The sequence below is a fragment of the Mandrillus leucophaeus genome, unplaced genomic scaffold, assembly GCF_000951045.1.
Source record: "Mandrillus leucophaeus isolate KB7577 unplaced genomic scaffold, Mleu.le_1.0 Scaffold118, whole genome shotgun sequence".
NCBI classification, from domain to species: Eukaryota; Metazoa; Chordata; class Mammalia; order Primates; family Cercopithecidae; genus Mandrillus; species Mandrillus leucophaeus.
The window spans coordinates 1,202,160-1,229,993 of NW_012100098.1; the positions used below are offsets into that span (position 1 = coordinate 1,202,160).

General features: G+C 47.9%; 2 protein-coding genes and 1 pseudogene across 2 annotated transcripts in view; 2 read left to right on the plus strand and 1 right to left on the minus strand.

Annotated features, from left to right (window-relative positions):
* The window catches only part of LOC105528330 (keratin, type II cuticular Hb1-like), a 5,621-nt gene extending 1,774 nt beyond the window's left edge, over positions 1 to 3,847 (plus strand). The window contains exons 3-10 of the mRNA XM_011965039.1: positions 277 to 355; positions 470 to 530; positions 1,290 to 1,385; positions 1,599 to 1,763; positions 2,026 to 2,151; positions 2,425 to 2,645; positions 2,936 to 2,967; positions 3,267 to 3,847. Of these exons, the coding sequence (XP_011820429.1) occupies positions 277 to 355; positions 470 to 530; positions 1,290 to 1,385; positions 1,599 to 1,763; positions 2,026 to 2,151; positions 2,425 to 2,645; positions 2,936 to 2,967; positions 3,267 to 3,505 (1,019 nt within the window). The 3' untranslated portion in view covers positions 3,506 to 3,847. The remainder of the gene's footprint in view (positions 1 to 276; positions 356 to 469; positions 531 to 1,289; positions 1,386 to 1,598; positions 1,764 to 2,025; positions 2,152 to 2,424; positions 2,646 to 2,935; positions 2,968 to 3,266) is intronic.
* A 6,705-nt stretch (positions 3,848 to 10,552) lies between these two features.
* LOC105528339 lies at positions 10,553 to 24,295 on the minus strand (annotated as a pseudogene).
* Positions 24,296 to 26,239: 1,944 nt separating this feature from the next.
* LOC105528345 (keratin, type II cuticular Hb1-like) overlaps positions 26,240 to 27,834 on the plus strand; it is a 17,692-nt gene continuing 16,097 nt past the window's right edge. Inside the window, exon 1 of the mRNA XM_011965057.1 lies at positions 26,240 to 26,313. Within this exon, the coding sequence (XP_011820447.1) occupies positions 26,240 to 26,313 (74 nt within the window). The remainder of the gene's footprint in view (positions 26,314 to 27,834) is intronic.

A 27,834-nucleotide genomic window follows, 5' to 3' on the forward strand; every position in this document is an offset into this window, starting at 1 on the left:
CTGTCAGATGTGAGCCCAGGGTCTCTCACGAGTGACAGGTCTGGGGCTCTGGGTGTTCCCACTGCCTTGGGTTCTAAGCTCCGAGGGTCTGCAGGTCCAGCACCTGAGCTGGGATTCACACCAGTGAAGGGAGGTTGGGGCTACAGGCCCCGGGAGGATATGCTGTTTACTCCCAGGATGGGGTTGGGGGCTGAGTCCTATTTGCCTCCTGGGGGACCTCAGAGACCCTTTGGGAACAGGACTGGGAGGTACCAGGTGAGCCCTCTTCCTCCCCAGTTCAAAGTGGAGAGAGAATCCCAGACACATCCCACATCCAACCGGAAAGCACTCAGCTAGTCTGCCAGGCCCGGGCTGTGTGGGGGTGTTTCTAGTACTGTCCCCGTGGCTGTGATGAAGTGTGATGTGATGGGGGCTCTGCAGAGACCTGCCTTGCTCTGACCTCCCCTCTCTGCCCTCTGCTCTGCCTCAGGTATGAGGAGGAGGTTTCTCTGAGAGCAACAGCTGAGAACGAGTTTGTGGCTCTGAAGAAGGCAAGTGACACAGGATTGAGAAGCACAGATCTGTGGGATCTCAGAATGACAGGCTCTTCCTGGGGACACACAGGGGGTCTCAACCTCAGTGTGGAGCACAGTGACCTTTCCACAGCAGGATAGGACTGCCCAGGTGCAGGTCATTAGATGGAGCATCCAGGGTCTTGAAATAGGGCAATGACCTTGGAACATCTATCAGCACCTGCCTTGGGTGAGGGTGTCGCTGCACTGTCCTCTGTGTGTCCTGCTCTGCTCCAGAGGTTGTGGTCTGTTGCTGAGTCCCCTGGAGCCATAGCAGATACAGTGTCTCTGCTGAGAGACAGTGCAGTCTGTCTAGCATTTTGGGGAGTCGGACCTTGAGGCACAGACACAATCCCAGGGTCTAAGGGAGGACGGAGCAGAATCAGCAGCAGGAACTGGGCTCTTGGAGCACTACTGAAGGACAGGAAAGGGTCAAGGTGTGAGAGCAGGGGGGTCAGTCTGGGCAGGCTTCCTGGAGCAGGAGAGGGGAGAAGGGAGAGACAGGAGGGCAAGGAGGGGTGAAAGGTTGGTGAGTCATGCCCAAAGCAAACAGGATTTGTCCTCAGAGGGGCAGAGGATGCCAGCTCATCCCAGGAAGGGCAGAAGGGAAGGAGAGGCATGGGAATGGGACACCGGGGACTGCTTTCCCCTGGCTGCATGGAATGGATGGGCAGAGAGACGAGTCTGGGGGCTAGATTACCAGGGTCCTCTGAGCTCCAACACTCCCCACCTTTCCAGGATGTGGACTGCGCCTACCTCCGCAAGTCAGACCTGGAGGCCAACGTGGAGGCCCTGATCCAGGAGATCGACTTCCTGAGGCGGCTGTATGAGGAGGTGCGGGCCCAGGGGCCAGGCAGACACCTGGCGGCCAGCAGAGAGGAGAGTTGGGGGGTGGGAGTATTGGACAGGATGTGGGTAGAGGTTGCAGTCCCTGAGGCTGTGTGAGGGGGCAGGGCTGGGGACCAGAGAAAGCCTGAGAAGGTGGAGTCAGGACATGGTGGGTGGGGCTGTGTTCTCAACTAAAGTCACCGCCCCCACCTCCTGCAGGAGATCCGCGTTCTCCAGTCCCACATCTCAGACACCTCTGTGGTTGTCAAGCTGGACAACAGCCGGGACCTGAACATGGACTGCATCGTCGCCGAGATCAAGGCACAGTACGACGACATTGTCACCCGCAGCCGGGCCGAGGCCGAGTCCTGGTACCGCAGCAAGGTGAGTGGCACAGGACACCTGTCTGCTAGACATGGCAGTGGGAGGGATGTGAGGTATCTATTAAATAGGCTTCCTTTTCTGGGGATGCTGGTCCCTGGGGATGAGAAGAGATGGTTGCCACTCTGAGGTTAGGGTGGCAGGGCAGGACTGCCATGTGTGGTTGCACAGGCTGAGCACTGTACAACCTGCATAATCATCCGTGGTGCCCTGAATGGATGGGAAGTCCCACCCTGAGCCTCATGAGCATCTCTACTTCCCCCAGTGTGAGGAGATGAAGGCCACGGTGATTAGGCATGGGGAGACCCTGCGCCGCACCAAGGAGGAGATCAACGAGCTGAACCGCATGATCCAGAGGCTGACGGCCGAGGTGGAGAACGCCAAGTGCCAGGTATGGGGCATCTGTGACCAAGGTCAGAGAGACCGAGGGCCTAACCATTGTCACACAGCCTATGTGTGCCCCATCTGGATCTCAGCATTCATTCTCCAGCCCCTTTGTCCATGTAGAGTCCCTGGTTGTGGTCTCTCAGTGAGTCCCAGGTGATGAAGGCGAGAGGCTCTGCTCTGGGGTGCTCCCAGGTTGGTGGGGAGCATGGTCTCATCCAGGTAAGCATCAGAGAGACCCAGAGATTCTGATCTACCTTGTTCTCTCTGTTGTCTTCAGAACTCCAAGCTGGAGGCCGCGGTGGCCCAGTCTGAGCAGCAGGGTGAGGCGGCTCTCAGTGACGCCCGCTGCAAGCTGGCCGAGCTGGAGGGCGCCCTGCAGAAGGCCAAGCAGGACATGGCCTGCCTGATCAGGGAGTACCAGGAGGTGATGAACTCCAAGCTGGGCCTGGACATTGAGATCGCCACCTACAGGCGCCTGCTGGAGGGCGAGGAGCAGAGGTGGGCCCAACCAAGCCTGGCCCAGAGCCACCCTTCCCCATCCCTGGCACAAGCCTACCCTTGGTCTTGGCTGAGCAAGGGCCAGGGCTCTGGGGAAAAAAAAAAGAAAAAAAATTATTATTATTCACTTCCAGTGTGGGGAGGGCTGGTGTGTGAGTTTGTCTGAGACAAGATTTTCCCTCAGACTCTGTTCTTAATCGACCAATTGTGGACACTACCCTATGACCTAGGGAGCTTTTTCAGCCACTCTGGGGCAGTTACTAATGTTGCTTTTTCTCTTTTGCCCTCAGGCTATGTGAAGGCGTTGGGGCTGTGAATGTCTGTGAGTATTTGGGGTCCGGTGTGGACAGATTTACTACCTCCCTGTGATGGAGGGCAGAGTTTGGAAAAAAGGAGTGTCACTGAGATTGAATGTAAAAGAGTGGGCTGGCATCACAACAGGAGGGATTTGGGGTCAGACACCCGAAAGACCTAATCTCTTGGACTAGATGGACCTACAATTGTGCACTAAAGATGCTTCTGACTTTTCATACCAGAGCTCAGGTCTTAGGCAGGGGCTGTGGTCAGGGAGGCAGGATGGCTTGCCCTCCGGAATTTTGATTCAGCCTTCGGGGTTCACAGGTGTCAGCAGCTCCCGGGGTGGGGTCGTGTGCGGGGACCTCTGCGTGTCAGGCTCCCGGCCAGTGACTGGCAGTGTCTGCAGCGCTCCGTGCAATGGGAACGTGGCGGTGAGCACCGGCTTGTGTGCGCCCTGTGGCCAGTTGAACACCACCTGCGGAGTGGGTTCCTGCGGCGTGGGCTCCTGTGGTATCAGTTCCTTGGGTGTGGGGTCTTGCGGCAGCAGCTGCCGGAAATGTTAGGCACCCCAACTCAAGTCCCAGGCCCCAGACATCTTTCCTGCCCTGCCTTGCTCGGCCCATCCAGTCCAGGCGCCTGGAGCAAGTGCTCAGCTACTTCTCCTGCACTTTGAAAGACCCCTCCCACTCCTGGCTTCGCATTTCTCTGTGTGATCCCCTACTTCTGGGCTCTGCCACCCCACAATGGGAAAGGCTGCCCTAGAAAGAAGTCCCCTGGCAGCCACAGGAAGGGGCCTCAGGAACAGGAAGGGCCAGGACCAGAACCTTGCCCATGGCCACTGCCTTCCTGCCTCTCCCCTTCTTCCTCTGCCCTTGATCTGTGTTTCAATAAATTAATGTAGCCAACCTGGGTCTTGCCTGCATCTCTATTACCCTCCTCAGGGGTCAGGGTTAGGGAGGGTCCCCAAAGTCACATGGAGCAGCGAAAGGCCCAGATCAAGGGTCTCCAGTACAGTTCTCTATCACTCGCCTCACAGAAGGTTCAGATTTAGCCAGGAGTTGTGCTAGACCCCTATTTGATGTAACTTTATCCACACAACCCTAATGATACACCTTGCAGAGGAAGAAGCCAGAGTTCAGAGGCACTCAGTGTTTGGGGCAGGGTCCCCCACTTAGTTGGGTGGTTCATCTGGGGTTTAAGTCCTGTGTGTGTCGCTAGGGTTCATTTCACTAAACTGCAGCTGTCTCCCAGAAAACACCTCGTGCATATCTGGAGACTGGTGGATCATGAAAATCAGATTCACCAATCACTCAAAGCTTGAGGCAACATCACCCATTGCTTTGACAGGGAAGACTCATGCCTGAGTAATTTATTGGAATTCTTTAAGGGGTGAACACATGAATATGATTTAGAGTTTCAAAAAGCCTTTGACGTTGGCTTTCTTTTTTTTTAAACGGAGTCACTCTGGGGTTTTGGAGACCTGCCATAGCTGATACATTTCCTCAAAGACAGAAAACAGCACGTAGCAAGATGATGTGGCATAGAGAGGGGACACAGACTCCAGCCAGACTGCCTGGGCCCCAAGCTGGGCCCTGGTCCTTCCTAGTTGAGTGGGGCTGGGCAATGTATTTACCCTCTCTGTGCCTGCTTCCACACCTCTAAAATGAGGATGATAGAAAGGGCAACCACCTCATAATTTGATGAGTGGATTAAGGGATTTCATATATGTAAAAGGCTTACATAGTGCATGCCACAAAATTATCACTCTATTTTTTATCATTTGTGCTATTCTTTTGCAGAACGTAAAGTAGAAGTCCCTCTAGGGATCAGGGCCTCTTATGGCCAACCTCTTATTATACTTATATCTGTGATCAGAGATTGCAAGTACAGAGAGAAATCTCCGTAGTTACCAGGGCCATTCAGCTCCTTCATGCATGGAAGTATTCCCTGGCACTGATGAGGTAGGGGAAGGGGAAGATGACAGCTCAGCTCCACTATGGGCCAAGGTGACTCCCTGAACATATATCTTTAGGCCAGGGTGAATCTCTACACTTCCAGTTCCAGACCCAGAAAATGCAGCAGAAATGGGAGTCCCCCACCCCTACCCTTCTGCGCACTAGAAATGATTAAGAATATTAACAGACCAGAAGTGAGTGGACTGAAAAAAAGCAAAATCTCTTGTAAAAGCTAGAATCAAACCAAGGTCTCTCAGCCACCCCTGATGGAATTCTGAGCAGGACAGAATCCTGGAAAGTTCCAGAATTTGTGATCAATCATTCCAACTAGCCCTCTATGCTGTGACATCACACAGCTCAGAAGCTGGCCCTAGGCCAGGTGCAGTGGCTCACACCTATAATCCCAACACTTTAGGAGGCCAAGGTGAAAAGGTTGCTTGAGCCCCAGAGTTAGAGATCAGCCCGGACAATATAGTGAGACTTTGTCTCTGTAAAATATAAAAACATTAGCTGGGCAAGGTGGTGTGCACCTATAGTCCCAGCTACCTAGGAGGCTGAAGCAGGACAGCTTGAGCCCAGGAGGTTGAGGCTGCACAGTGAGCCATGTTTGAGCCACTGCCTCCAGCGTGGGCGACAGAGCAAGATCCTATTTCAAAAAAATAAAAAAACAAGAAGCAGCAGCAGCAGCAGCCCCTGTCAGAAGTCCAGACCTGAGACTCAAGCACCAGCTCCATCCCTCCCTAGTTCAGAAGCCAACTGCAACTCCAGTCCTGATGGACTTCTCACCTCTCCCAACTTCAGCCCAACTGGGCCTTAGTGCCCTGCCGTATTTCACTCCCTCACCCTACCTCTAGCTCTGACCCTCCCTTCCTACTCCAGCCCTACCACCGTCACCTCCCTCTAGGTTCCCATTCCTGCACAGGCTCAGGCAGAGGAGCAAGGCAGGAAGGAATCAAACACATAATTCCCCGGGTGCAGAATGGTGAAGAAAATGGAACATCTCACTGCGTGACCTTTAGCAAGTCAACTCCCCTCTCTGGGCCTTAGTGTATCTGCTAGTGAAATAAAATGTTTGGGGCTGGGGGCAGTGGCTGATGCCTGTAATCCCAGCACTTTGGGAGGCCGAGGCAGGTGGATCACTTGCGGTCAGGAGTTCGAGACCGGCCTGACCAACAGGAAGAAACCCCATCTCTACTGAAAATACAAAAAATTAGCCAGGCGTGGTGGTGCATGCCTGTAATTCCAGCTACTTGGGAGGCTGAAACAGGAGAATCGCTTGAACCCGGGAGACAGAGGTTGCAGTGAGCCAAGATGGCACTATTGCACTCCAGCCTGGGCAACAAGAGAGAGACTATCTCAAAAAAAAAAAAAAAAAGAAAAGAAAATGCTTGGATTAGGTGGCTGCTAACATCCCTTACCAATTTAAAGCTCTATTATTCTTTTTTTCTTTTTTTTTTTTTTTTTTTTTTTTTTTTTTTTTGTGAGACAGAGTCTTACCCTGTCGCCCAGGCTGGAGTGCAGTGGTGTGGGCTCAGCTCACTGCAACCTCCACCTCCCAAGTTCAAGCGATTCTCCTGCCTCAGCCTCCCAAGTAGCTGGGACTACAGGTGCCCACCACCACACCTGGCTAATTTTTGTATTTTTAGTAGTGACGGTGTTTCACCTTATTAGCCAGGCTGGTCTCAAACTCCTGACCTTGTGATCCGCCTACCTCAGCCTCCCAAAGTACTGGGGTTACAGGCGTGAGCCACCGCGCTCAGCCAACTGTGTTATTCTTTGGGAGAGGTGGGACAGGATTAGGGGCTAGAGGGAAATGGTGATTCCAGGTTTCATGCAACTGTGCAGTGTATGCGCATGTTGTTTGTGTATTCATTCTGCGTTGCTCAATGCCTAGAGGTAACTGTGAGTGAAGCAATATGATTGCATTCACGTATATGCACATTCCAGTTACCCGTGTGGAAACGCGTGTGTGAGAGAGATGGTGAGGGTTTCTAAATATGTGATTATACATGTGAACATGTGTGCATCTATGTGCTGAAAAGGGGAGATTTGTGGGTACATGTGGATGTGCGTGCATGTGGGTACATGGGTGGACCCATGTGTGCTGGTGAGGCAGGGGTCACCAATGGGGATTGGGGCTAAAGTGGGAGTAGTGATGGGCGATGCTGCTGGGAGTCACACTAGGGAGGTCCCCCCTGGCTAAGGAGCCCTTGCTCTAACCCCCTAGGCTTGCCTACTTATTCCTCCTGCCCTACCATCACTCTCACTCCAGGTGGGGCAGAGGGAGGTCAGTCACCCTTAGACTTTGTAAAGCTTTCTTTAAAGGGGCTCAAAACTTGGCCAGGTACCGTGGCTCACGCCTGTAATCCAGCACTTTGGGAGGCCGAGGTGGGCGGATCACAAGGTCAGGAGATCGAGACCTGGCTAACACGGTGAAACCTCGTCTCTACTAAAAATCCAAAAACAAAATTAGCCAGGTTTGGTGGCAGGTGCCTATAGTCCCAGCTATTTGGAAGGCTGAGGCGGGAGAATGGTGTGAACCCGGGAGGCGGAGCTTGCAGTGAGCCGAGATAGCACCACCGCACTCCAGCCTGGACAACAAAGCGAGACTCTGTCTCAAAAAAAAAAAAAAGCAGGGGGCGGGAGGCTCAAAAATCTTCTAAAGAATTCCAGTAAGTGAAATAATAGTTACACTTAATATAACTTCCTCTGCTTTAAGCACTTTACATGCAGTAGTATCTTTTCTCAAACAACCCTCTGATAGTTACTATTCTATTTTGCAGCTAATCTTTGGCTCAGAGGGACTAAGTAGGGAAGAAAATAAGGAAAAATAAAGCCAAGCACAGTGGCTCACACCTGTAATCTCAGCACTTTGGGAGGCTGAGGCAGGAGGATTACTTGAGGCCAAGAGTTTGAGACCAGCCTGGGCAACAAGGTGAGACCCCATCTCTACAGAAATTTTTTTTTAATTAGCAGAGTGTGGAGGCATGCAACTGTAGTCCCAGCTACTGAGAATCACTTGAGTCCAGGAGGTCGAGGCTGCAGTGAGCTATAATCGTGCCACCGCACTCTAGCCTGGGTGATAGAGCAAGACTTCATATCTACAAAAATAAATTTAAAATTAAATAAGAAGGAAAAAAATGAATCTTCACAATTTAGATCTAGAGGAGGGCAGGACTGAGGCCCAGAAACAGGTGAAGAGTTTGGTCAAGGTAAGAACAAGACTGGGAACAGGATCCAGGCCCTTCCTTCCTTACTCCAGGTTGATCTAGTTGATCTCTTGCAGCTGAAATCACAGCAGGAAGGACTGCATTTAGACTCCACAAGAGACTTCCAAGGGGTTATGCAGAATGCAACACGCTAATGGTCAAAAACAGGGCCCGATACATCTCAGGACAGGACACACCAACCAGGACCACGCAGCCTCAACCTCATCACATCTACTCTGAGGCAGACACTGGGGATGGATGAGACCTTCACTGCCCTCCAGGGGCTCAGATAGAGACATGACCACAGCTAAGTTAGCATCTGACATGTTTGAGTGCGACGGAGTGTGAGGCAGGCATGGAGAGCCAACAGAGGACTCACACCTTATGGTGCCCTTCTGCTGAGAACCAATGACCGAACCGAGGACAGCCCTCCTCCCTTCAAAAGCCACCCCAACTCACAAAGCTTATAAATGGGCTGGAGAATGACTCTCCATAAATGCACTGGGCAGTTTCCTCCCACCCCAGGCTGGAATGTGGCCCATGGCCAGGGGAGCCTCTCAGGGAATTAGTCTCCAAACCACAAACACTGCTTGTGACCCACATGGCCCTGGCCCAGGAAGAAACTCAAACCTGACCCCAAAGCCCTGGGGATCTTCTAGATTGACATCAGGCAAGTCCAGATTCGGTATTTGAAAAGGGAAAATGTAAGCAACCAGTCCTGAATGACGCAGGTTGCAGAATGTACATCCTAGATCCTGCCTACAATTCCCATGAAGTTCCCTTGTTGACGTGATCATCACAGCAGGAGCTGGAGAAAATTGGCCTTGAATCGCACAGAATCTCATGATTCCCTAGCAAAATGCAAGGAGCACAGAGCTGGACTAAAAAATCTTGAAAGAATCTTCAGGCAGCCTGTTTGCATTTGCGAGTGTTGGCAGGTCAGTATTTATCAACCAGGGCTGATGTGTGGGCCCAGTGGGGCCATGCCTCCTACCCCTCAGGAGGGTGGCAGCTTGCCAGCCAAGTTTCAGTCCCATTCCTCTTGCATGAGACTTTTCTGTTTACACAAGAAGAGGGCTTTTTGGATACCTGTCCTCCGGGCAGGCACCCAGAAGAACACAGCAGACACTCTGGCACTAGAGTGCCTTAAAAGGTAAAGCCCAGGCCTCTGGCCAATGACGCACTTTAGCCCCACCCAGGCACATAGAAAGCAGAAACTATTGTTGTATTGATGATGTAACTTCATGCAATAGAAAGGAATGTGGGCTCACTGTATAGAAGCTTCTCTTGGGCCTGTGTGGCAGGTAAAGAACCCAGAAACCCAGCCTTTATCTAGCCACCCCACTCCTCAGACTGGTCTATCTTCCAACCGCCAAAGTTCAATGCCTTGTAAAAACTTGGACCAACTTACACCCTAGATCTGAAGCAGAGACACAGCCAGAGCCTCCATCGGATTTCACAGCCCACATTTTCCTCCACCCCAGTGTGTTGTTCCCCTGCCCGCCACCAGATCATATTAACAGAACTGGGTGGCCCAATTGTGTGTTAAACCAGAACTCAGGCTTTGGCCACCCAAGCCAAGAGATATGTTCATATCTCTCCAGCCCCCATCTGCAAGGGCCACCTGTCCTCAAGTGCCCCATCAGGGAGCTAGAAGGCACTGACCCAATCCCCATCCCACCCTTTTCTGTTTCTGCTTGGTTTCCTCATCTATGGCCCACCTCCCTACCCAGAACCTCATCTCCAGGAATCCCAGAGTGTTTTCCTCACCATCCTGTTCCCTGCACCAAGCACTATGAGACCATTCAGTAAGTACGTGTAGAGTGAATGGACGGATGGAGAATGGAATTCTCAGCTCTGCTGACCAGACACTATGGGCCCCGGCTAGACCCTTCTGCATGAATGAACCTTTTCTCTCGCTTTCCCCACGGACTCCGGGATCCCCATTCTAAAGACCCTGGTTCTATAATATCGAATCACCATACGCTTAAGTCACATAGACCCGCACACCAGGAAGCGAGGAGGTTGCTTCCTGGTATTGTTCTCGCCCTGACCCCTCCACCGCAGCCAGGTTTGTCTGCGCTCTGGGAATGGCCTGGAGAATCCAGGTTTAAACGCCTGGCAGCTCAGACCATTGCACAACTTTTTATTGAAAAAAAGTCCCTGGAAAGAAGGGAAAGGGGCAGTTCCGAGGGGCAGGGTTCTTGGTCCAGGTAAGCTGGCCAACTACCTCTACCCAGTGGCACCAGCGTCCAGGACATCTGCACTGGGGATGGTCATAGTCCCGTAAACTGTGCTCCAACGCCTCACACCCCGGTGTGGGGGGCAAAAAGGAAAGATGATGTGGGGTCAGCTGTATGGGAGGGGGCATCTGAGACAAGAGGGCTAAGCCTTTAGGGCAGAAGCTGAGGGTTCCTTGTCTTCTCCGGAGCGAGGCGGGAAGGGTTCAACATCTGCGGGAGCCCCCGCTGCTGAAGCCCCCAACACAGCCACAGCCAGGGGAACCGCAGAGCGCGTAGCCGCCGCCAGGGGCGCTGGTCTCCAGGGCGCCGGAGCCAGCTCGGGGCTGGAGCAGGCGGGCGGAGCCCGGGGCGGGGACCGGCGGAACGCAGGACTACTGTCGGAGGGAGGAAAGCCCTTGCGTAACCCAACCCCAAGCCCCAGAAGACAGAGTTGCAGACATCTCCTCCAGCGGATAGATACACAGACCCTCCTCCCCACCAGGAGACAGATGTATAAACTCCTCCAAAGGGACAGGTACACAGACCTCTCCCCAAAGAACAGACCACAGGACCCCCTTCCCCACACACGCAAACACAGAGTCACCCCCGAGAGAAGAAATAGCCCCCGACAAAAGAAGAGGCACAGAGGGAGCTGTCACAGACACAGGAACAGAAACACAGCCCTTCTGCCTTCTTAAGAGGAGGCACGCCAAGGTGTGGACAGGAAAGGAGGGAATAAGGAGAATAAGATAAGATCCGACCACGCCAGCCTACTGTTTACTTACTGATGCTCCCTGCCCCAAATCCCAGACCAAGCCTGCGGGAAGAAGGAGGAAGCAGGTGAGTCCATCCGTCCACTAAGTTTCGTTTTCGCATTCGCCAGGACACACACTCTTGACCCTCCCAGACAGCAGTCCTTCCACCCTGCAAGCTCCCTGGTGCGCTCTGATCACTCCTGCCTTAGATTCATATAACTCACTTTTGTTGATGACTCTTTGGAGGAAAGAGAAGACAAAAAAAAAAAAAAACTTTCTTTGGCCTGACTTGATCTTGGAAGGTGAGACCGTGATGGGGACATTTGAAACCTCTAAATGAGGTTTATCCCAGGAACTGGGAGAGTTAAACTCTAGGAAACTGATTATTGTAGTTTACCACATCTAACCATTTAAATTAGTACAAAAAAAATTTAATGAAATTCAGTATTTCCTAATTTAAAAAACACATTTTAAAATCTAGGATTAGGAAGAAATGTCCTTAACTTGAATGCCATTAATTAGAAACCAGGGACAGTGATCTAGATTCCAGCTTCTTCTCCAAACCCAAGGCTGCTAAGGGAAGTGCTGTCTATGAAGTCAGGGGACCCCTTCCCTTCTTGCACCTCGCCCCCATGTGCATTCAATACACAAACAACCAGGGAACAGTAACTCACACTTGCACAGTGTCTGATGCTTTTCACAGGCTTTTACTCCACCATCTCACTGGGGCCTCACAACCACTCATGAAGTTGGCCAGATGGATGTGACTTTTCCCATTGTCTTTCCTCAGGCAAACTGGGGCACATTCCATCCACCACGTGCAAGAGGGGAGTGAATGACCCTGCCAGCCAACAGTTGAGTCAGACTGCATTTTAAGCCTGTGCTCTTTGCTCTCCACCAAGGTCATACACACCCCCTCAACCCAGAGAGCAAGAACTGTTCCCACCAGCCCATTGCAAACTTTCTTCTAGGGCAGATGGAGTGTGGGGGGACAGACCCCAAAACATCATCTCAATCTCTTCTGTGTTCCCACTGCCCCCTTTTTCTGCTCCTGTTCCCAAAAGCTGTATGCCCAACAGATCTGGGTGGAGTCCAAGACACCTCATCCCTGTGTGACCAGGGAGCCATGTGTATGAGTCTCACCATAGAGAAAGAACTGTGGTCTCCTCCAAGCCTCTCTTGAGCACCAAAGCCCAGCTCCAACCCAAGAGCTACCAGAATCCTTGCCACTGAGGACTAGGGCCTCTTCTTCCTGGGGGCTCTGTGACCTCACCTCATTACAATCACAGAGTTCTGCCCAGGAGGCCTCAGGGGCATAGGGTAGAAGGAGGCCATACTGTGACCCCAGGTGGGAAAATGGAAGTTTCTGGGCTGAAGTGGAACTTAAAGGAAAGTGGAGGAGGGGAAGGCTACCTCAGATGGAGGAAATGTGTGGAGCTGAAGAGCTTAAGCTTATGGATGGGCACTGGGGAGCCACAGAGAGTGTTTGAGCAGAGGAGTGGCCTGACATGAGATGTGATTGTCTAGAAGCAGTGTAGAAGATTGACAGGAGGGCAAGAAATTGAGACTGGGGATGCCAGTCCCAAGACTTGGTAGGAAATCTTGGGTAAGGCAATGACTTTAACCTGTAGGAGTGAGTAGGGGCTAGAGAGCACAAGCTGCTGTCAGCATTTTCCTTTTGTTTTATAAATTTCTCATACATGCAAAAGAGTATGCAAAACCTACATTTATTGATTTCAATAGCAACAATAATAAAACAAATCCTTGTGTACCCACCAGTACCTTCAAACCCCCCTGCGGGATTTTTTCTGATCCATCTCTATCCATCTCTAACCCCATCTGATCCCCAAAGTAACCACTGTCCTGAGTTTTTATGTTGGTCATTCTCTTGCTTTTCTTTATTACTATGTCATATGTGTGTATCCCTAAACTAGTGCTGAGTTTTCCTACCTTTAAGTTTTATATAAACAGAATTACACCTTGTACATTTCTATGACTTGCTTTTTCCTCCTCAACATTCTAGTTTTGAGATTCATCTTTTTGATGCATATAGTTTTATTTCTCAGTGCTGTATAGTATTCCAAAGTATGACTCTATATATAGATATAGATAGATATACACATATATATATGCATTTTCCTATAGGCAGCACATGTGTTTTTTGTTTTTGTTGTAACAAACAATGCTGCCATGAACTTGCTTGTACATATCTGCTGGTGGACCTCAGCAAAAGGTTCTTTGGGGTACTAGTTGTCAAACTGTTTTTTAACCTCAACTTTAAATAAGAAATATATGTTGTATCATGAATCACTATCTACATACAAATATACACACATCTGCTGAAATAAGTTTCATGGAAAAATCATTTACTTCTACTATGTGTAAGGCAATCTGATCTAACCAATCACCTTAACACATTCTTTTACTTTCAATTTATGTCCTCATGTTTTAAGTTTATTTCTTATAACTAGCATATTACTTTATTATTTAATAATAGAATGAAAATGAAATACTCATGAACCCACCTACTGTCCCAAAACTAAAACCTTACTAGTAATTTACATTTAGCTCCATGCTCCTTCCCTACCCTGTCCTCTACTAACCACCCCAGAGGTAACCACTTCCCTAAAGTTAATAAAATTCCTTTGTTTTTTCTTAGTTTTATCACATACATGTATATGCCTAAATATATATTTGTTTCAGTTTTTTGTTCTTTTTTTATAAAGAGGGTGTCACACAAGGTCTTTTTTTAATTCAATATCATGTAGCTAGTATTCCTCCATTATCGTATTAGTATTCCATTCTTAGAGTATTCCATTGTGTGACTATACCACACTTTAGGTAATTCTATTATTGTTTTGTTTTGTTTCTTTCTCTTACAAAGGTGGTGCTATGAAGATTTTTCTACACATCCTCTGATGCACATATGTGAGGATTTGTATACAACTACAAACAGAACTTCTGACTCATAAGATGGTCACAATCTTATAAAGGTGTTAACTTTATAATATACAATTATTTTCCGAAGTTGTTATAACAATTCACATTTTGCTCAGCAATGTGAAAAAGATTCATATTCTCTTTAATGTGTCTTAATTTCCAACAATTAAATAATTCAATCTCATTTTTGGTGTTACTTTATATTTTCATGATTACTGTTAAAGTTTAATATCTCTTTAAATATCTATTACGTGTGTATTTCCTTTTCTTTTGCCTTTATTTTTCTATTGGGTTTTTGCCTTATTCTAAATGACTATAAGTGTTCTTTATATTTCTGAGTATTACTATTATATCACTTATATATATCACAAATATTATCGTTTACAGCTTGTCTTTTCACTTTGTCACCTATTTTGAAAAATAAAGTTGATAGTTTTAATGTAATCTAATTTATCAGTCTTTTATGTTGAGCATTTTATGTGCCTTGTTTAAAAATCCTTCTCTACACCAAGGTCAGAAAAATATTCTCCAATATTTTCTTCTGAAACTCTTAAAGTTTTGCTTTTGATATTTGTAATTTAAATTAATTTGACACTGATTTTGTGTATAAGAGAGAACGGGGACCTAATTTTATTTTTTACATGTGGTTAACCAATGCATAGTCCTTTTCACTACTGATCTGCCATACCACTTCTATTGTACAACAAAATCATTGATTTATTTACAAATAAATTTAGGGCTATTTTGTTCCATTGGCCAGTTTGTCTATTCTTGTGTGGGTACTATACTTTCTCAATTACTATAACTCTATAATACATTATAATCCCTGAAATAGAGAGTACCTATTTCTTCCTTTTCATTATTCCTTAGCTATTCTTGACCTTCGTTCTTCCCCATAAATTTTAGAATCAACTTGTCAAGAATTATGTAAATCTTTGTTTGGAATTTGAGTGTAATTGCATCAACTCTGTAGATCGGTTTAAGGATAATTAACATATTTATGATAGTAAAGCTTCCTATCTAAGAACATGATATATCTCTTCATTTAATTATGTCTTTATCTTTTGTTTCCTATAACATTTTGTATAATGTTTATATTTCTCTAGGTGTAAGTCTTTTGCAGATGTGTTAGATTTATTTCTAAATATCTTATGCATTTTAAATCATTGTTTTATCAACTTGAGATATAATTTGCATACAATTGTATCTCAATAAAGCGCACACATTCTAAAAGTACAGTTCAACAAATTTTGACAGATGTATGCTCCAATCTAATCACCACTGAATGAATCTAGTTCATTATTTTTTGTTGCTGAATAATATTTTATTGTATGACTGTATCTCAATTTGTTTATCCATTCATCTACTAGTACACATTTGGATTGTTTCCAATTTGGGGCTATTATAAATAAAAGTTTCTATAAAATTCATGTACAAGTCTCCGTATAGATCTGCTTTTATTTCTTTTGAGGAAATACCCAGGAGTGGAATTGCTGCATCATTTGATAAGTGCATGTTTAACTCCATAAGAAATTGACAAACTGTTTTCCAAAGCAGCTAAATCATTTTACACTCCATGAAAGTTTCAGCTGATTCACACTTGGTATTGTCAGTCTATTAAAGTCTATTAAATTTTAGCCTTCTAAAGCTAGCAAGAAACAAGGAGGAAAAGAAGACCGGAGAAGGGAAGGGAAGAGCAAGACAGCAAGGGAAGGGGAAGGTTGGAAGATGGCTGGTGAGAGGCTATTCTCTTCGTGGGTTCAGTCGGGCCAGAATCCTCAAACAGGACACGCCCATGGGCTACGTGCCACTCCTCTCAACAGCCTTTCTCAGCTTGGGGGCAGCAGGGGCCAAGGAAGAGGGATTCCCACACAACAAGAAGTAAGAAATGGGAAGCAGAGAACATGGATCAGGGTGGGTCAAGCAGTGGCGCCCCACCACCAGGCTGCACAAGGTCAAGTAGGGCCAGCTGGGACCCTTGCAAGTGTGAGAGGCTGCGCTGGGTGCATCCTCAAGCTCTGACAACTTAACACTTCCTGCAGCTGCTGACACAGGCCCCATCCCACAGGAGCTGATGCTGCAGGTGCAGTTGGCCAAGAGGGCTCCACATGCAACCACACCAAGGAGCTGCTCACACCTACACAGGGACAGCAACGAGAAGTTAAACCCTTTGGTAGGGATGGGAGCTGGTCCCAAAAAGCCCCACCTCCAATCAGCACTGGCTTCCTACCAGCTGGGAGCAGCCAGGAGGATGGCTTCTGCTTACCTCCATCTCCAGGGGTGAAGATGGCATTGCTTCCCTGTAGTCTGGGCCAGGGACTGACACCCTGACTAGGAGTGAATCCATCTTGGGGTTTAATCTCAATCCCTTCTTCCTTTCCTTTTTTTCTTTTCTTTTTTTTTTTTTTTTTTTTTTGAGACGGAGTCTCACTCTGTCACCCAGGCTGGAGTGCAGTGGCACGATCTCGGCTCACTGTAACCTCCACCTCCCAGGTTCAAGCAATTCTTATGCCCCAGTCTCCCAAGTAGCTGGGATTACAGGCAAGCACCATCATGCCTGGCTAATTTTTTGTATTTTTAGTAGAGACAGGATTTCACCATGTTGGCCAGGCTGGTCTCAAACTCCTGACCTCAAGTGACCCACCTGCCTCAGCCTCCCAAAGTACTGGGATTACAGGTGTGAGCCACCGCACCCAGCCTCAATCCCTTCTTTCCATAAATGTGAGCTCTTACTATATTGCCCAGGCTGGTCTCAAACTCCTAGGCTCAAGCAATCCACCTGCCTCGGCCTTCCAAAGTTCTGGGATTACAAGGGTGAGCCACCATACCATTTAATGACAGCTCATTCAATCCACATGAATTTAAAGAAGATTAAATGAATGTTTTAATCCAGTAAAGTGACTGACATCTTGAACATGGACAAGTATGTTTGGACAGGGAGAGAATAAGAGCTTCCTACCGAAGGGGAGAAATTATAATTTTCTTCAACCCACATAAATTTGTAGTTGAGACAGACTCCTGCAACAACAGACAGATTAACAAGAGAAAAACAAGCAAGTTTACCAACATGAGCAGCGCACGTCATGGAAGGAGAAAAGTAACAACCAGGGACTCTACATGGACAAAGGGACTGGAGAATGAATGCTGAGATCCAGGTAGGGCACACACAGGCTGTGTGGTTTATGTAGTCATTCGTCAGTACTCATGAGGGACTGGTTCCAGGACACCTGCAAATATCAAAATCTGAAGATGTTCATGTCCCTTATATAAAATGGCATAGTATTTGCATTTAACCTATACACATCATCCCATATACTTTAAATCACCTCTAGATTACTTATAATATGCAATGCAATGTAAATGCTATATGAATAGTTGTTATATTGTATTGTTCAGAGAGTCATGAAAAGAAAAAAAGTCTGTGCATGTTCAGTATAGTTTTTTTCCAAATATTTTCAACCTGCAGTTGGTTGAATCCACAGATTCAGAAGGCCAACTGTATATTCATCTTCAACAAGGAATAATCAATTTTAGAGAAATGACAAGACAAAGAAAAGCAGTTTAAGGCTTCCAAAGATGAGAAAAGGTGGGAAGGTAAATTTATGGGTAAACTAATAGAGTAAAGTCCACCCAGATTCCTCTGGCGCCACCTCTAAGCTCATAATGGTTGTAAGGAGAATTTACATCTTGGCTTTAGGCAGAAAAGCGGAGAGGATAGAAAGATCTTTGTCTTTGTAATTCTCTGTTCTACTTTTAGGCAAACACAGGGAAAGCAGAGAGCTCCCCTGCATCTTCTTAATTGCTTTTAGCTTGATAAAATATTTATATCAGGCCAGGCACGGTGGCTCACACCTGTAATCTCAACACTTTCGAAGGCCAAGTCAGGTGGATCACTTGAGCTCAGGAGTTCAAGACCAGCCTGGGCAACATGGCGAAACCCCATCTGATATGGTTTTGTTGTGTCCCCAACCAAATCTCATCTTGAATTGTAGTTCTATAATCTCTATGTGTCATGGGAGGGACCTGGTGAGAAGTGATTGGATCACTGGGCCAGTATCCCACACGTGATGCTCATGAAGATGAGTGAGTTCTCATGAGATCTGATGGTTTTATAAGCATCTGGCATCTCCCCTCCTGGCACTTCTACTTCCTGCTGCCTTGTGAAGAAGGTGCCTTGCTTCCCCTTCACCTTCTGCCATGATTGTAAGTTTCCTGAGGCCTCCCCAGCCATGATGAACTATAAGTTGATTAAACCTCTTTCCTTTATAAATTACCTACTCTCAGGTATGTCTTTAGAGCAGCAAGAGAACGGACTAATACACTACCTCTACGAAAAAAAAAAAAGAAAAAAATTAGCCAGGTGTGGTGGTACACACCTATAGATCCAGCTACTCAGGAGGCTGAGGTGGGAGGATGGCTTGAGCCCAGGAGGTCAAGGCTGCAGTGAGCCATGATCACACCACTGCACTCTAGCCTGGGTGACACAGTGAGACTCTGTCTCAAAAAAATATATAAATATTTATGTTAAAGATACATATTTTGAGGTGATGCATTCTGGTTCCTCCACTATGGTGAGGATAATAAGACTGCCACTCTGACAAGTCTGGCATAAGGAATGATTCCACTGAAGACTTGTCGTTTGGCTCCCTCTTTATAACTGTGTAGTTGTAAACGAATGGAACCACTTCTCCCTTGGTATCTCCACCCTCAGAGCTAGAAAATTCTTCCCGCTGGCAAACCTCAGAGTCTCCCTTCAGGGCCAGAATTACTCACAGATATTCACAGCATGGATGCCATCACACAGCCTGGTGCAGGAGAGAAAATGTCAGCATTAGCACTGGGCATTAATTCCTGACAATGACACCAGAGGCCATGTGGTCACCAGCTCTGAACTCAGTCAAGCAAGGGGTCACCCAAGCCTCTCCCAGAAGGTGAGTGGAGGGAAGACCTGGGTCTAGCACCCTCAAAGTCCCAGCATCGTCCCAACCCTGTTCCAAAAGAACACAAGTGCCAGGCTCTCCCAGATCCCCCGGGAAGGGGAGCCTGTGAAAATGCAGCAGGACACACAAGTATTCTCCAACTGTCCCAATAACTCCGTACCAGGCTGACTCCCCGACCCCCACAGTCTCCCTAAGCCTCAGGTTTTTCATCTAATAGAAGAGACAAATATCTTCCTATTTGTCTTTCAGTGTGAGGCACCATTCCATCCTGGCCCCAACCAGCGGTTTCTTGAACCAGTTCCCACCAGCTCACAAGAGCCTATTGTGTACATTTCTAGCCAATTCTACATGAAGTCAGAGCAACAGCCTGAAATCAGCCATGACAGAAGTATATACAACTCTGAAATCAGTAAGTGTTATAAATTAGGGCGTTGTTCATCTCAGAGAACAAGTTCTTGAACATTTACAGACAAACCATTGTCCCTAATAGATCATGCAAGGAGCCTATTGGAAATCGGCCTGTGGACCTCAACTAAGACGCCACTCCTTGGACTGCGCTCAATACTGGTAGAGGTCCTAAAAGTGTTCCAAGATGAAAACAGAAGTAGTAGTGAGGGCTGGGTCAGTGATGGTGCTAAAAAGTGGGGTGGGTTTATGCAGATGAGCTCTGGGCCCAGCTGTGCAGGTTGCACCCACCTTTGTTCCTCACCATCTAGAAGTTGGCAAGAAGAGGCAGCCTTCACATCGGGGCCCAGCTTGGAGTTCATCACCTCCTGGTACTCCCTGATCAGACAGGCCATGTCCTGCTTGACCTTCTACAGGGCGCCCTCCAGCTCGGCCAGCTTGCAGCAGTCGTCGCTAAGGGCCACCTCACCCTGCCACTCAGACTGGGTCACCGCCGCCTCCAGCTTGGAGTTCTGGGGGACCAGAAGAGAACAAGATAGGTTATGGTCTCTCTGTCCATTGCCTGGATATGCCCAGTCTGCCATTCAGCTGGGAGCACCTCAGAAACTGGGCCTCTTGCCTTCATCACCTGGGACTCCCTGACTGACCACAACCAGGGACTCTGCATGGACAAAGGGACTGGAGAATGAATGCTGAGATCCAGGTAGGGCACACATAGGCTGGGTGACAAAGGTTAGGCCATCAGTCTCTCTGGCCTTGGGCACAGATGCCCCATACCTGGCACTTGGCATTCTCCACCTCGGCCGTCAGCCTCTGGATCATGCGGTTCAGCTCCTTGATCTCCGCCTTGCTGTGGCGCATAGTCTCCCCGTGCCTGATCACTGTGGCCTTCACCTCCCCAAACTGGGGGAAGCAGAGATGCTCATGAGGCTCATTGTGGGATATCCCATCCTTTAGGGATGATTGTGCAGGCTGTGCCTGTGCAGTTGCAGGCTTAGCCTGTGCAACCACACATGGCAGTCCTGCCCCGCCACCCCAACCTGAGAGCTGTTGGCCTACTATCCATAGGGATCAGAATCCCCAGACAAAATAATTCTATCTAATAGGTATCTCACATCCTGCCCTACCAACTGCCACATCTAGCAGGCAGGTGCCACATCTGGCAGGCAACTGTGGTACCAAGACTCGGCCTCAGCCCAGCTGCAGGTGACAATGTTGTCATACTGTGCCTTGATCTCGGCAATGATGCAGTCCATGTTCAGGTCCTGGCTGTTGTCCAGCTTGACAATCACAGAAGTGTCTGAGATGTGGGATTGGAGAATGGAGATCCCCTACAGGAGGTGGGGGCAGTGACTTAAGTTGAGAACATAGCTGTAATTTGAACAAACAGTTGCATTAGGGATGTTGCTGAAGTTGGCCAATAGGTGGACTTTGTAGGTCATGTAAAGATTTCAGTTCGACATGACAGATACAACACTCCATCAAGTTACTCTCAGAAGGTTGGGCATGGTGGCCTGCTCCTATAATCTTAGCACTTTGGGAGGCTGAGGCAGGCAGATCATCTGAAGTGAGGAGTTTGTGACAAGCATGGCCAACATGGTGAAATCCCATCTCTACCAAAAAAATACAAAAATTAGCCAGTGTGGTGGCGCATGCCAGTAATCCCAGCTACTTGGGGGGCTGAGGCATGAGAATTGCTTGAACCCGGGAGACAGAGGTTGCAGTGAGCCAAGATCACACCACTGCACTCCAGCCTGGACAATAGAGACTCTGTCTCAAAAAAAAAAAAAAAGTTACTCTCAGAAGATACTGATTGTGAATTTCGAATTACAACATTATCCTGCCAAGCGAATGAGGAAGGTGTAAGCAAGGAAAAATTTAAGGAAGGTAAGAGTTGCATGGCGACTGAGAAGTCTTGATCCATGGTCTTGGGAAAGCTGTCCACATCTAGAATACTGTCTGCTTCTGGGAAGAAACTTCTCCTGTTGGCTTTATCTTAAGGTCTCCAATGGATGTGCAGTTCTAAGAGTCTGAATGGGCCCTTTTGAGTTGTGAGATGTAAACCCAAAGTTCAAGGCCCTGACGTTTTGCTGAAGAGTAGGTGATAAGAAGAACTTGGTATGGTCCCCTCCAATGGGGCTCCATGGCAGTCTTTCTCAGATATAGTCTCCAGATAACCTGATCTCTGGGTTCTAGGTTGTGAAGGGTTTGATTGTCCTCAGTGGAGAGATCTTGAAAAGCTTCCTTTACCTGGTGAAAATATACTTTGGCATAATGCATTAAAACCTTGTAGCATTTAGTTATGTCAGAGTTTAGGAGAGTAGAAAATAAATGAGGTTCTATTATTAGGTCATAGGCCTTCCAGTAACTATTTCATAAGGGATCAATCTATGATGTATTACAGCAGTGGTCCCTATTATGGAATTAGACTTCCAGACTCATTTGTTCTCATGACCTGTTTTACTTTAACCCAGTCATGTGATTCAAGAACCAAGACTAATGAGTATATTACAAGACAAGTTTGCACCAAAAGCCCAAACAGATTTTCTTGCAAATTGACCTATGTGCCAGGGTACTACAGCACTGTTTTTTTTCCTGAGATGGAGTCTTGCTCTGTCGCCCAGCCTGGAGTACAGTGGCACAACCTCAGCTCACGGCAACCTCTGCCTCCCAGATTCCAGCGATTCTCCTGCCTCAGCCTCCTGAGTAGCTGGGATTACAGGTGCGTGCCACCACACCCAGGTAATTTTTGTATTTTTAGTAGAGACAGGGTTTTACCATGTTGGTCAGGCTGGTCTCAAACTCCTGACCTCGTGATCCGCCCGCCTCAGCCTCCCAAAGTGCTGAGATTACAGGCGTGAGCCACCATGCCTGGCCAGCGCTCTTTTAACCTATAATAACTCTACCTCAGATCCTTGGGCAGAAACTGCTAATTCCAACATTCCTAGTTGGAATTAGGAATACATTCGTAGTAATGTATTCATGAACAATAGAACTGAAAAAAGGGTCTTGTGTGCACTCATGGGGTATACTTTTCTTTGTGGAGTTGTAGCCAACCTTACGCTTGGGCAACCCTCATACCTTGAAGGATGGAAAATGATGGACCAACGCAGGTTAGGAATTATAATGGTACCTTTGTTGCTCCATAATCAGTCAGAAACAGAACACTGGTCTGCTCTTCCTAAACTACATCATAGGTTAAAAAGAACATCATCAGGAGACTTTAACCCTTCTGGATGAGCATGATATGTTAGATCCCTTTTTCCATAGCTTGGTGTAAACATGAATGAGGCAATGATTTAAAATGTACCTCTCACAGTAGGCTCTATAGCAGATTCTACTGCAAAGGTTATGATTGCACAATAGACTTCCAATATTCTCGCTAAAGTTGTACTAGATAATAGAATTGCTCTAGATTACCTACAGGCTGAACAGGGAGAAGTCTGTGCAATTGCCAACACTTCTGGTTACATGGAACTATATCTATTATTTTAGAAAATTGAGAGACTGACCAAAAGTAGGGGAATTGTTAAACTAGATTTGACCTGAAGAAGTCTCCCTTTGAGTTTTTACATGATGACCCGCAATCCGACTTAGTAGGCAAACAAACTGAAACCTTGTTAGGGTCCACCCAACTGGACTGTTTCTCCCTCCCACAGACCTAAGCCCCAAAGGCCAAAAGTAAAACCCCCCACCCCAAACCCACCTGTAACTGTCTGACCAGAGCCAGCTGTTCCAGGATGCGGTCAAGACGTCTACCTTACACAACAGAACTGGCAAGAAAAACATCTACAGGAAGCAGTCAGACACCTGGCACAAAGGACCCCCCACTCTGTTTTCTTTTTCCTTCACCCTAACCCAGTTCTACGCCCTATAAAACCTTGCAATAGCCTATAAGTGGGACTGCCTCCTCTGCTCTTGTCAGGAGGTAGCCTGGCAGGACTGACAATAAATCAGTTTGCCTGAACTTGGTTCTATTGGCCTCATTCCTTTCTCGGCTGTCCTTCCAATTATCCCTTACAAACCTAACTTCAGAATTATCCTTTGTAACAAATAGCTGAGTCTCAGCCAATCACGGTAACTGAGCTTCAGTCAATCACAGGCAGCCAAATGTTCACAAACACCAGCTGTAAACAATCCAGCTGTTTCTGTACCTCACTTCTGTTTTCCATGTGTCACTTTCTGTTTTCTGTCCGTAAGTGTTTGGGACCACAGTGCAGCCAGAGTTCCTCTGATCAGTTCTAAAGGCTGCCCAATTCTAAAATTGCATATAAAATCCAACTAAGATCTTTAAACTAAATTTGTTGAAGTTTTGAAATTTGGCATCTTTCTTCCACAAGCTCTCTGTATCTGAACTGTCAGAGTCTTTCTGGGCCTTGGGTTCCTGTGCCTGTCTGTCTGTCTGTCTGTCTGTCTGTCTGTGTGCCTCTCCCATCAGACTGGGATCTCAGGCAGGCAGAGACTTGCCTGGCTCTGATTCTTTCCTCAGTGCCCAGTACCGGCTGTGCACATGGTGGGGGTTCAGGAAGGGTGTGATCCAGGACACCCACCTTGTGGAGGAAGGCAGCAAACCTGCTATTGAGGCACTTGATCTTCTCCTTCTCCTCCTGCTTTATGCACCATGCAATTTCCACGTCGAGGGGCATGAGGAGGTTCTCATTGGCCAACACAATGGTGATGCAGGCAGTGCTGGGCCCACATGTGCTGCCAGAGTGGTAGCTGAATCTGTGTTCACAGGAACCAGTGCCAAAGCCCCCAGTGAGGTCACGGTAGCAGGCGCTGGCCGTGATGCAGCAGCAACCAGACCAGGGCCCACCGGGCAAGATGCAGCTGAGAGCTGGGTCATAACCATATCTCTGAGTGGTTGCCCAGGACCTGGATTTGCAGACTCCACTCTGGAGCCCAGGCAAGACAATCTACAAGTCATGGTGACTCTGCTGGTGGACAAGAAGCCAGAGGAAGAAGAAAAGGACTCTGATCTCTCCCTCACTGCTAGCACCTTTTACAAACCTGGGCACCTGGGTCTGTCTGCCTCCCCACGTGGAGAGGCCATATTGTCACCTTTATGAGCCTGGGAAATTTCACAGTCATTTCTCCTCCCTCCTGGGGTAACATCATCAATATGGAACTTTGGAAAATCCTACACTCAGGCAATTCTGAAACGTTGGCAGCATTTCTTCCACAGCTGAGGGCTGACAGTGCCCAGGAGTCAAGGTCAACCAACACCTGTGAACTCCACACTTTGTGAGGTAATTGTGGAGCCGGGGGGAAGCCAGGTTGGGACACTTCCTTTCAGGTGGTTAGCTGAGCTCACAACCTCACAGTTTTTCAGTTTGGGCCATCAGGTGAGCTGTAACCAGGGACAAAGGACAGGCCATCCTCACTCCGGGTGGTGAGTCCTGGCTCCTTCAAGTGGAAGAGCCTTCCAGGTTCTCCCCAGGCAGGGCCCCAGGGTTGAGTCCTAAAGGCAGCCTGTGACACCTGCCTCCTATCATGGCCAGTAGGAGATTGTGTCTACCTCTACCAAAACATGGAAGAGTCAACCACACAACCAAAAATGTTTTGTCCAGCTCTTCTTGCCACAGGAGCCACGAAGTGGGTATGTGGGGGTTCAGTCAGGCTGATGGGAAAAATTTTAGTTATAATAGCCACAAAGCCTCTTGGAAGGCCTGAGAGTTGGCATAACTTCAGTAATCAATCTGGCTGAAGGCAGTCTAGTCCCTTTACCTTAAATTAAATAGATTAAAAGTAAATACAAAGGAATGTGGGGGAGTTTATCTAACTGGCTTGTTTACTCATGTGGTCCTAAGACTAACCTTTGATCTACAAGGGTGCTTAATGGCTTTCTACTGGGAGGTTCACAATGTCAATTACCCTCTAGTGGTGTTGACTCAAGCCTTTGTCAATTAATCTTTACTGAATAAATGCAAGTCTCGCTGGCTAGTCTAGGCCATGGTCGCAACTGTTTACAGCACTCTCCAGGGAGTCTGTAAGCGACCCGGACTCTCAGTCGACCAACAAGCGTAGTATCTGCATCAGTGCAAGTTATTCATCCATCATTGGGTCAGGGTCTGTGGGACAGACCCCAGCATGGGTGGATGTGTGTAAGCATCTGGTTTGAGAGTTCCGAGTATCTGGATCCCTCTGCCTGCCCACCCACCTCCCTTCCTTCCCATGTGCCTTTAATATTTCTCACCCCTACTCGACAGTGTCTCCCTCAACTCCACCAGAAGCACAGGGCCACGCTCTCCAGTCTCTTGCAAAGGCTCCCTCTTTATCAGAGGTACTCCTCAAGAGAGCTTCTCCCATCAGCTTTCAGACAGGCCCAAGGAACCTAACTGAGACATGGGAGTGGAGGTCTCCAGCCAGGAGAGCATCAGTGTGTAGGAAGCCACAGCCCCCAGACCTGAAAGAGCAGGGCAGGGGGCTGGGGGGCTCTGGATGGTGACCAGGGCAGTGAAATAACAACAGTACCCAACAGTGACTAGAATGTACAGACCACTTACTATACAGTAGGCAGCATGCTAGTGCTTTACACATACCTCACCTGATCCTTGCCATGTCTCTGGCAAGTTCTATTACCTCAGTTCTAGATGCAAAAGAAACAGAGGCTCAGAGAGGTTGTGTGCAAGTTTTCACTCACATTGTAAGTGGCAGAGCCCAGTTGTGTCTGATTCCAGAGACACTTTTGATCACTATACCATAAAGAATGAAGAAATGTATTTCTGAAATGGACACACTGGTGTTCAAGATGTTTCATAACGAAGTTACCAGAAGAACACACACGCGCATGTGCACACGCACACACTTTTACACATATACACTCTCTGTGTACTATCCCCATGTCCCGTTCACTCACACACCTCTGAGCATGACCCACTGCAGGTCAAGAACCTCCAGCACTTCACTTGACATTCTAAGCCCACCCTGCCCATCCACCATATCCACCGTGCAGCCTCAGCCAGACTCCTTCCCCCTGCCCTTGCCAACCCCTATTTTTCAGCCAAAGCAGATGACCCACTATTCCCTTCACATCCGCTGGCCTCCCTTGCTTTGTGTCTTTGCTTACACCATTCCCTCTGCCCGAATCCTCCCCTCTCTCATCTCAGCACTTTCAAGTCCTCACCTTCTTCAGGCCAAACCAAAGTGTCATCTCCAAGGACCTTGCTCTGACCCCTGGTCCCAAGCTCCCATGGCATGGTGTTGCTCCACTATAGCCAGACCCCCTGCGGCTTTGCACTAGGGTCCTCTGTATGCATGCCTGTGCTGTCTGAGGACTCCAGTCTCTCCTTCATGCTCTGAGCCTGGTTCCTGATGGGTATTTAGTAGATGTTTTCTTCCTGCCTTGAACTGGCCCCTGGGACTCACTGGGAGGTTAAAGAAAAGGCATGATAACCCAAACAGAACACTAGCTTTTCACTGATAGACTGGTATATTGGTGACAAAAGGGGCTGAGGGGGTGTTTTCTAGAAGATCTGGCTGACAACGAAGAAGCCCTCCTCTTCCCTGGCACTTGTGACAACCAACCCTCTCTATGAAGAAGTATGTCCTTAATTGTTTCTGAAATTTCTCAGGCTTCAGCCCGTTTCTCTCCCCTGAGTTCCAAGAATAATAAAAGACCACAAGGGATCATGTTTCCCTGAGGCTGGGCCAAGGATTAGCACTAACATTGCAGAAGACCACTGTGATCTAGATGTCAAACCTCTCCCTTCCAGCCCCTTCACATTGTTTGCTTAGCGGGAACAATGTAGCCTGCAGCTCTTCTGTTTCTCTGGATTTTAAAAGCACGTAATTATCTGTGTGGACAAAGGCTGATTATTAGCATCCTCATTGATTGTAATAGCATAGAGAGTCCAGTCTATCCACCCACCAGAACCCAGAAACGGATCCAAGCAAGAATCATGTAAGTGCCTTCATAAGTCTAATTTAAATCCTCCATGCTTCAGGGTAAGTCCGTATCCTCTCGTTTCCTCTCGTCCGGGAGACATCAAGGGAACACTCCTCCAATACTACTTATTCTCAAAAGAAAATTGGAATCAAAATACATAATCCTGAAGCCAAGCATTAGTCACACAGCTGGTGACTGACACAGCAGGAGCACCGTCATCTTGGACAAACACCGTCACTTTAAGTTCCAGCTCCCTTTCTAGCCTCATGCATTTCAAGGAAATCACTTCTCTTCTAACTACAAGCAGACAGAAGGAGCAGGCACTAAAACACAGATAAGACAGCTCAGGCACAGAGGGAAGTAGGAGGAAAGTCTCGTGGGTAACCGCCAAACTTCACCCTCATACAATGGGCCCCAGTAAAACAGTGGGCCTTAATAAGCACATTCCTTTCCCTTCAGGTGCACTAAGCTAGAGAAGCTGAAAGCAGACTCGGGGGATACGCCTGAAGCTGCAGAAAGATGTTTGGGAACAGACACACACCTCCCCCTCCCAGATAAGCACAACAAAGACACAGAAG